The sequence below is a fragment of the Pygocentrus nattereri genome, chromosome 28, assembly GCF_015220715.1.
Source record: "Pygocentrus nattereri isolate fPygNat1 chromosome 28, fPygNat1.pri, whole genome shotgun sequence".
NCBI classification, from domain to species: domain Eukaryota; kingdom Metazoa; phylum Chordata; class Actinopteri; order Characiformes; family Serrasalmidae; genus Pygocentrus; species Pygocentrus nattereri.
This window is the reverse complement of record NC_051238.1, coordinates 17,473,790-17,484,121: the sequence shown is the minus strand read 5'-3', so window position 1 is coordinate 17,484,121 and position 10,332 is coordinate 17,473,790. Positions and strand designations below refer to the sequence as shown.

The 10,332-nt window shown below is 39.5% G+C and overlaps 1 protein-coding gene across 1 annotated transcript in view; it reads left to right on the top strand.

The window, feature by feature from the left end:
- faf1 (Fas (TNFRSF6) associated factor 1) overlaps positions 1-10,332 on the top strand; it is an 86,600-nt gene that overhangs the window by 10,141 nt on the left and 66,127 nt on the right. Inside the window, exons 3-4 of the mRNA XM_017693542.2 lie at positions 3,544-3,590; positions 7,979-8,229. Of these exons, the coding sequence (XP_017549031.1) occupies positions 3,544-3,590; positions 7,979-8,229 (298 nt within the window). The remainder of the gene's footprint in view (positions 1-3,543; positions 3,591-7,978; positions 8,230-10,332) is intronic.

The window sequence follows — 10,332 nt, the reverse complement described above, 5'->3', positions numbered from 1 at the left end:
GTAATCATTCTTGACTCTGCCTGTTTCCTCTCACATTTTATTTTTTTTTGCTAGTCATTCTGTGCTTTATGTGTCTGTTTTGGTTTTATGTAGTGTAAGTGATTTATGTGAAAAATTATTAGCTTAACTAAGATGAGCAAAATACATGATTATGATTAAATATTGTCATTAGTCCCAAATAACTATTGGTGTGAATTTCAGCAAACACTAATTGGGAGCATCTTGATTTGTCACATCACACAATAGTAATTAACTATGATACATCAATAAGCATTTGTTTAGTATTCCTATTTGTAAGTGGAAATAAGGCTGCATTATAGAGAGCATATAGTTGTTCTCAATCATTGCCCTGCATGTTGTAGTCTAAGAATCTGTTTACACTTGACCTGATAATACTGTCAGATGTGGTGGGAAAACTGTACCCGGCCCTATACAGGTGGCAGATATCTTTTGCTGCTGTTGTAGTTGGAGCACATGGGTTGTTTCAGAATGAATACACAAATAAAGTTCTAGAAATGTTTTGACATTAAATGAATTGCAAATAAAAACAAAGCAGTCATTTATAAATCTACTTAGCTCTATATTTAAACAAAGACAATGTAAAAAGTTTTTTGTAAATATACACTCACTAAAAATTTATAGCGCTGACCATGTAATGTTCCCAAAAGATTACCAAGGCAATTTAAGACTTGAATTGGTATAGGTCAATATCCAGGAAACAAAGATGGAATGCGGCTTGACACTTTGTTCCTCAGTATGCACTTGCAAAGATTTTAGAAATTTCACCCTCCTCACTGCATAGTATCATCAAAAGTTTCAGGGAATCTTGAGAAAAATATGTGTATAAAAGGCAAAGCAAAAAACCTCATGACCTTTTGATACCTTAGACTGCATTGCATTCATGAATGGCCTTTCTTCTGTGATGGATCCACATGCATTGGGGATATTGGGAACACTTCAACAGTAAACACGATTTGTCGATGCACCCACAAATGGATAAGACTGTACTGTGCACAGCAGAAACCATAAGTCAACAACATCCATTCTGGCATTTGGGCCGATAGTGGCACGTAAACTCTATCAGTATCAGCGATGGGCATATGATACTTCCGCTCAGTGCCTCAAAGCGATTTCTGATGTGTGTATATATTACACACGCCAGGATCAGGACAGCTAGCTCTGAACACATTCCTATCACTAATGCAGTTAAACCTTCTTTAAACTTGATGTCAATATTCAATTTTGATCCAATCATGGTGATCAGATCATCAAAGACATTGCACCTTTACACTTGCCCTTTCAAGTGTAGTCTCTGCAACCAGAGTGCCCTACACAATATTTAAAATTTTATGTCAGACCCTGGATGTGCTGGAGCAGAGTATGTGTAGCCATACAGGGTGTGCTGCTTAACGCTTAATTTTGTAATCGGTGTAAAATCTGGTCAGGAATGGTGGGAGAACTGTGTGTTGTCCTTTATAAGCAGCAACTGGTGTTTTAACGTACGCTTTCATAAATACATGTTTTAATGCTTGTGCAGACAGCTAAAAATACTATAATTTGTTTAACAAGAGAAGTAAGGATGATATTGAAAGTTGTGATTGGCATGCTCGAGACCTTAGAATGAATCTAACCAAGCTGGTCGCATTGTGTTTACACACACGGATGTGATTACAGTGGATGCTCGACTTTTTTGGCCCTGTGTACACTTGTCATTGATGTCTGATCACCATGATTCAATTGGAGTAATTAGATCATCCCGTAGTGAATACACAGCACTTTTACACTAGCCTTTTTCAGATGTTGCTTCTGTATTCAGATGTTGATCAGATACTGTTTCCTGTGCCGTATTTATATTTTTTTTATTATGTTTGCATGGCGCCAGAGCATAGCAGGCAGAGTCTCGACAGGTTAAGTTGTTAAATGCAGCGGTTGTTTTGCTGAGGACCCACAACAAGTTAGAAAAAATGGATTAAAATTACAGCTAGGAGTGTTGGGAGAAATGGCAGCAAATTGCTGTTCAGCTTTGCCCTTCATAAGCCTCTGTTTGAATAAGTGGACAAATACCAAAATAACTTTTTAATGAGGCAACGACTTTAAAAGCTGTAGGTGAAGTGCACCTGATGTGGGACTGCAAATGTAGCCGAGCTGGCTGCATTACATTTACACACATACACCGATTCAATCACCATGGATGTGTGGCTACATTGGGAACAGGACAGCTAGATTTGAACACGCTCTGATCACGAAGGCAGTTACACTGGTCTTTCAAACATGTAATTGCAGCTAAATAAAAATAAATCAAATTCAGACAGATATTTATATGGATTATGTTATGATCTATTTAAACTGAAGGCATTAATAGAGAGAATAAATACATACAAAATCATCATTCTTAGGGAGGTGGCTGTCCCTAAAATCTAAAATAAGTCTTTATTTAAAATGATGTTAAAAGATTTAGATTCATCTTGCGTTTAAATTTTTTAATAAAATAATGTATTTAAAAAAATGCTGTGCCTCATTATGTCACTACTAAAACACAGAATTTTAGCCATAGGCAGATACTTATTTTAGCCACACCCCTGCATTTCAGGGCAGGAAGTGATACTGCACCACTGTCTCTCATGGCCACACATTGAGCATCAATTGAGATCAAAATCTCAGCAGTTAGATCAAAATGTAACAAAATCTGAAAAACAATGTGTAACTATTAGAATTTTCACTCTCAAAACATTCTTTCTGCAAGTAAACTTTATTTTGTGTGTTTTAATGTATTTGTGTATAACCTTTGAAAGCCATGTTTGCTACCCATGACATTTTAAGTCATGCTCAAAATTAGCTAAAATTGTTACTCCTGCAACATTTGGTGATGCTTCAGTAGTGTTGGTTATGACTGTTTAGTAGTGATAAAATTGAATATTCAGTCATTTATTTTAATGTAATATAATTAAGACACAATCACTCAAAAAAATAGGATGCTAGTCTGATGTCAGTTAAAAGTTCAAAATGCATTTTCAACACTGACTGTGAACCATTTGAATAAAATAATCCATATATGTACAACATCGAAAAATGAGACCCGTTTTCATGGAAATTATGAACAGAACCTTACATACCTAGTTCACCCAGTTGTAAATTAGTTCACTTGTTGCACAAGGCATGTTGAGAGCAAGGGCAACACTCTAAAATGGTGAGTTGGTACTCCAAGACCATAATTGAGAAGCACTGCTGTATGTAATTGTGGAGTGGATTGAATCTGATCAAAGTGGTTCAACCTCACCTAATATAGGTATTTGGTTGGGAAGTATAATTAGTAAAAGTTTTTAAATTTAAACATGTTTATTTTCAAAGTTATTTCAAAGTCATGAGATCCTATTGTATTGTGTTTTATTTGATATTGTGATATAATTGTGGATTCATGAGCTAAAATGTTTCTCATAAAAATCTTTGTGAACTTGATCATCAATATTAATTGTTTGTGTGCTCATAGGAACTGTAATTGCTCAATGTGCTGTAACTGTTTTTCTTTATTTTTTAATTTTACAGGCAGCCATCAACGGTGTGATTCCACAAGAGAATGGCATCTTGCAAAGGTACACTCAACAAATATAATTTTCCAGTGATGTAGAGTACAGTTGGTCAGACCTATGGCCCCATGGCAAATTTTGTTACTTTGTGTAATATATGTTTACATACATTAAAAGAGTGGAGGCTATACCTTGAAACGAAGGCAGCGTGAGGAATGTTACTACACCCCAGAAATAACGCAACGTTTGATTTAAGACCAATTGAAACTGAGAGTTCTCTGGCCAAAAGAGGCGGTTTATGTTTCCATGCCACCGTGAAATGAAATGGGCTGTTTCTCAAAAAAGCATTTGCTTTAGTTATGGCAGTATTTTTCTTTTTTTCCCCCCTCTTACTTTAATAAAGTCCAGCTGTGGTCATTGGGTTTTTATTCTATGTCAAGTATTCACTGCAATCTTCTAAACTGTGTACATATAGGCTCGAGGTGTTTCCTTTTCTTAGGGTACTGATTCTCAAGCCTCTGCTGTGGGCGGCGACAGCAGTCCACTTTAGTTTCTTTGTTGGGTACTTGGGTTGAATCACATGTAGTGGTGCAAGAGCATGGCAGATATTTGTAATAAGGGAGTGCATTTCTAGCAAGGAGAGGAGGAGTTTGAGAGAGAAAGAGCGCTGAAGTGGAGAGGAAATGCACGTGTGAAGAATGAGCCGCAGAATTTGTCACCCAATTCCCTTTTGGAAGCCTGGTGTTGATTAATTGCCTTTTTCTTTTTTTTCCCCTCAACATCTCAGCACTGTAGTAAAAGGAACTGTAGCAGCCAGCTTTGCTGTGGGTGTTTTTCCGCTGTGTGGTGGTTAGTTGATAACCTTGTTAATGGAAGGGAACGACCAACAAAGCGGGGAGCTTTTTATAGGACTTTGAACAGATGTAGCCAGCCAAGGACTTGATGGAGAAGGCCACATTGTAATATGCAAGCTTTTATCTTTTATCATATTCAAGGCATAGCTCAAAGTTTAATTAAAATATGGATTTGTTTCACGTCTTCCCACTCATTCTCCTTTTTCATGATGTCTGTTGAAGTCGAACCACAAATTTTTCAGAGCTTTGTCAAGCAATTGATACTGCTCGGCTTGATTTGCATGCAAGGATTTTAAGTTTGTTTGCAGTTCCCTGGGCTCCGAAGTCTTGCGTCGAGACGTCCTCATTGGGCATCAAAAAAAACGTTGATGCCCAAAATTAGAAATGTAACGAACTGTTTCACACCCAAGCAGTTTGCTTTGCATTTCTTATTGGCTTGCATGCACATTCCTCCACAGTTTTGTTTTGAGAGAGAAATGGACAACAGCAGAAACAAATAACAGGAATTGAAACTGTTGGCTACAAAAGCGGCCTGTGTGAGGGCATTATGTCCTCTGTCCGTGTCTTTCTCCAACGGTCAGCACTCATGAATGCCTCAGAGTCTTAAGAACAGATATATTCAAGCGCTGCACGCACTGTCTGACGGTTTATTTAGTGTGTGTGCGTGTGTGTGAGTGTGAGTGCAAAGGCTTTGGGCACAGGAACATGTTTTTCTTTAAGGCCTGTAATTATGAATGGAGTCTGGCAGCACGACGTCCAGCCATCTCCTTTCGCTGGAGGCTGGCACTGTGCTGCAGGCTGGAGGGTGGCACGGCTTGCTGAAGTGCCCCCATTGAGCTGCTCGCGGCCAGCTGGCTCTGCACTCAGAGCTATGGGGCCTACGCTTCTCATTGCCAAGCTTTGGGTGGGTGGAGGCTGCCATCTAGGTGCACACAATGGAACAACCGTTTCTGAATTCTTTTTAAAAAGGGAGCAAAAGAGGAGGGGAGAAAAAAGATTTAAATAGAATCTTTGATATGCCAAGAGTTTGAGCAAGGAGCAGTTGGAGATTGTTTGTTTACATATCAGAGTTGTAGTTATTTATAGTATGTTTTATGTGTGTATATATGTGTGTATGTTCATTAAATGTGTTTGTGTGTGTGTGTGTGTGTGTGTGTGTGTGTGTGTGTAGCTGTGAATATTAAGATTAAAACTGAAAGTCCTCCTTTAGTTTAAGGTACCAGAACTTAACCTCAGACCGCTTTTGTGAGTAAACAGCCAGCCCTTTGTGTGTCATTTCCACAACGAAAATAATGTAACCTTCAGTTTTTTTTAAAATTTATTATATAACAAGTCTGTTCTTTTTATGCAGCGCGTTTGTGACCTTTGTTATTTGATGACCCTGAAGTTCGAAATGTACACCCTGAAAGTGATTAACTTCATTATTGTCATTATCAGTGATTTCATGTCATTCTCAGAGTTATAAGGCAAATCTTTAGTTGCAGTGACCTCAACTGCCTTTTATGAGTCACATATATTCTTTTATTCTGACATGTTTCTAGTGATATTTCCTCTTTTTTTTTTTTTAACCACTAAATTGATTGAAGCTGCGTATGTGATAGAGCTGGCACTTGTGAGCACTAGAGGGAGGACTTGGCCAACCTCCTGTGGTGTGCTCCCTCTCAGACTGTGTTTGATAGCTGCCAGAAGCTGGCAAGTAGCACAAGCTCCTGCATTAATTCAAGTAAGAGGGTGATGGTAGTAAATGAATGTCATTTGAGGTTTCACTTGGGCTACACTGAAATATGGCATAGTGCCATTATCAGTGAGGTATTTATGTGAGAAGAGTGTCTTGTGAAATAATAGTCTTTTAAAATGATCATGCTTTATTAAAAAAAAAAAAAAACTATTGACTATTGCTTGTCTAGTGTCAAAAGGGACTGTTACTTTATTTTCAATCATTTGAATGGTGTGTCTAATTTTTCCACAAAGTGGGTGTACATTTTTGTGTCCTGCCTGCCCCAGGACCCTAACGTCTTTAACCTTTTGGTATTGTAATAAGATGGAATAAATCCATGCTTTGTGCGAGGGCCCTGGCACCCTGCTCCCTCTCTCAGTGCGATATGTGCTGACCCTGGAGGAGAAGAGAGGAGCTTTTGTCCTGGCCGCTGCCACAGAAAAGACATTATTTACTGCCACAGGGGGATGGGGGCTTGGGGGAATTTGACCGTCAGCCGCCGAGAGAGCAAGAAGGAGACTGAAAAAAAGCGGTTTTGTGTCCCCAGCCATAGCAGTATGAAAAGAAAGGAGTTAAAAAAGGAGAGAGGGAGAGATTTCCTCTATGCCAGACAATTAAGCGTCTGTTGGGCCCGTCGCATATTATCCCTGCAGTAAAGGTTGTTTACATTGACTCGGATACTGTTTGGATTGCCGCGCCGCTGCCATTGTGAATCATGCAAAGTGGGGGAGAGGACTTTTTTTTTTTACTTTCGCCGTTTTCTGATAGTCCGTTAGAGATGTTTCCCACTAATGACAAACCAAATAATGGAATCTCTGTGAAGTCTTCTGTGGTACTGTGTGCTCTCCTTATTTTTATTTATTTATTTTAAAAGAGATTTATTTCTAAGAAAATTTGAGTCAGTACTTCTGATTAACATTATATAACTGAATATAAAAAAAGGCAAGCAATTGCACATTAAATAGGTACATTCTGCAAAGAAAGCTTATGCAGTTATTTTTCAGTGACAGCTTTGACTTGCATTTCAACATATCAAACAATGTTCAGATTCCATGTGATTGATTAGGTTGTGTTCTTCTGCACACCTTCTGTAGAATTGTAGTAGATATGGAACTTGAAGCAGTTTTTAATTTGGCAAAAGTTGGCAAGCTATGACTTTAATTAAAAATGCCTGCTCTGAAAGTGTTTAATCATGTTCATCCTGTTTGTAAACAGGCTTCGTAACGTCCAGTGCTGCAAAATAATGGCTCAGAGTGTTTTTATGAAACAGCTGCAGGTAGAGGAGGCCTGAAGCCTGAGGAGAGCCCCAAGAACAGCAGTGCAGGTGGCAGGGTGAACTTGAAGAATTTGTTTCAAAGGAAGTTTTAGTCTAAACATAGTGCAAGTCACTGCAGGTAGCAAGGCAATATTTCCTCGGTATCAAAAAGGCATTTACCAAGAAGCACTTACAGCGAGATGGTTTTGGGAAGTCCAACATTTTATAATTCTATGTGGCGTGCGCCCATAAGAGTCTGCCAGAAGGCAGGGCCCAAACATTGAGCAGTGATGAGCCCCAGGCGAGGACGGCAGGGAGAGAGCCGCTAGCGGGTCGGGGATGGAGGGCAAAGCCAGACGGCTGTGCTGACCACGAGAGGCACGAGTGCAAGGAGCGAGTCGCTGCTCCGGTTCCTCGGCCTAGCTGCGGAACAGGGGACAGGTCCCAGGCTGTGGCACTCGCAGCTCAATGTTCGGGGCGGGGGGGACAGGCGTACGCCACAGTCTGTATTTGGTATTTGTGTACTTTCACTGTCACTGTAAGTGCTTTTGAAATGTGTATTGAACTTACTGAATGTGGGCTAACAGGAGTACATGTTCTGAGTTGTTGCTATTTGTGTCCTCTGCAGCAATTTCACCAGTGAGGGCTCTCAGACCGGCCCTTTTGGAGATAATAGCCAAGCAGCATCCACAGCACCCACAGCTCCCCCCTCTAGAGCGGCATCATCCTCACCTCCGTCCTCCTCTTCTTCCTCCTCGGCCTTCTGCCCCGTCCTTCCCTCTCGGCAGATTGTGGAACGACAGCCACGCATGTTGAACTTCCATGTAGAGTACCGCACACGTTCAGTAGAAGTGGTGCTGGAGGATGCTAGCACAGTTGGTGAGTTACAGTGGATGTTTCCACACCCCACACTCATGCATTTAGATGGTCACTGTTGCGCCCTTTAGATTAGGGGTTTCGAGCTGCAACCTTGGAGGGTCTTAACAGGTTGGTGACCAAACAGTTTGTGCTCTTGTGCCCTCACCTATACAACTTAAAATTTTCTCCTCAGTCTACGATGTACCAACATTACTTTTTCAGAGAAACATTACTTTGTCATGTCCCTGTTAATGCAGCCAAGGCAACACACTCTCTGAGGTGTTCGTGTTGTATAGTACAATGTAGAATATACTTACTTGCAAAATTGTCACTTTACAATTCTGTTAAAATATAAAATATTTTAAAATGTTTCCTTAATTTGTTAGTGTTTATCATCTCCATCCTCCTGTGATGAATTGAATACCAGCAAGGTGATTTTCAGTATGCCAAAACTGGCCTCTCTAACAGTCGACTGAGTACTTGAGTGCCTGTGCACATCCCTAGTAGTCAACCCTCCTTTACACCAGTATCTCTCTTGCAGACATTTTAATAAAAACAAAGGGTAGAGATTCCTTCTCTTTATTGTTTTCCTTGCCTTTATGCTCCAGAACCATGATGGAGAATTACTGTTCTTAATGTGCTGTAGGTGCAGTGGCAACACCAAATAACACTAATCAAGAAGAAATAAACAGAATTCACATATCTAAATACTCCTTTGGGTCAGCAAAAAAAGAAACTTTGCTTTCTATTTATTACTTACAGAACATAAAGAACATTTAAGGCAAGGAACTTTTTCCTATGATCATTCAAGATGTCCAGTGATTTAAATAAAATCTCAAATTAAATATTCAGTACTCAGTTATTAAATCAGAGTGCCAAGTGTGGCATTACTTTAAACAGTTGTGAATGAAGAATAGCCACACAACTTTTTTAACTCACTAACATGACATGCAAGTTTTCACAAGTGTCAAACGATGTGCAAAACGAAGTGCAAAAACGATGCAGCATTGACGGTGAATGTTTAAGTAAAATATTGCAAAGCTGAAGGACCCACAATAATTCATTTTACTTATGTGTGCTGATGAGGATCTGAATGATGTTGTATACAATATTGATCGTGGGCTTTGGCTGATCCTGCAAAAATCGCATGTGGAAAGTCAATGTGTAGTACAAGCTGAGACACCAGTGAATGTTGTTATATGCACACTGCTTCTAGTGAAAGGTAAATGGTGCTATCCTGTGCAGCTACATAATTATGGTTAAATTTTGGAAATTAGTCTGCCGTTCACATGCATCCCGAACTATGGGTGAGGATCTGTATTAATCGTGGGTTAACCACAATCTGTTACACCACTGAAAAAAAAACATTCTTTAAACAATGTCATTAAGATTGAAAGTATAGGAAGTAGCTTGTCAATTTAAGACACACACCTGAAAGACTACAATTCCAGTGTGAAGGAGCTCATGCAGGTCATGTTCAGTTCAGTCTGATGATTAGTGTATATATAAATAAATGGATTTTGATTGAAATTTCATAGACTTTACAGAGATTTTTTTTTTTGTGGTCTGCAATTAAATGCACTTGTAACCCTTTGTGCATACCTTCTAAATCAAATAAATAAATAAACAGACAGACAGACTACTTGTGGTGTAATAGTCCATATTTTGTGTCCCTGTAACAAATCAGGAAGTACTTTGTCTAGAGCAGATATCAGCGTCTGCTATTAGCTCCTAGTTTTACACAGACCTATATTGCACAGCTGTAGTAAGCTTTCATTACTTCAAACTGACTATCCTGCCCACGTTGGCTTGCACTTGTGATACTTTCAGGGTTGTTTGAAGTTCACAGGCTTTCTGCACTGTGTCATCTTCTCAGAAGTCAAATAAAGGCAGTGTGGTTTTTCTGAGTAGACTCAGCTGTTAAGCCATAATGAGCCTAGAATGTGATTTCACATGCTGAAGTGTATGTAGTGTCTGGTAAGCTTGCAAACATTTATTTGTAGAGATGGACCACTCACTAATTTTGGGACCGATACAATCGCTGATTTGCCTTTCAGCATGATTCGCCAATAGCCGATACCAATTGAGGGCGGGGTTGGACTGTTGAGGCCTGTTCAGACCACG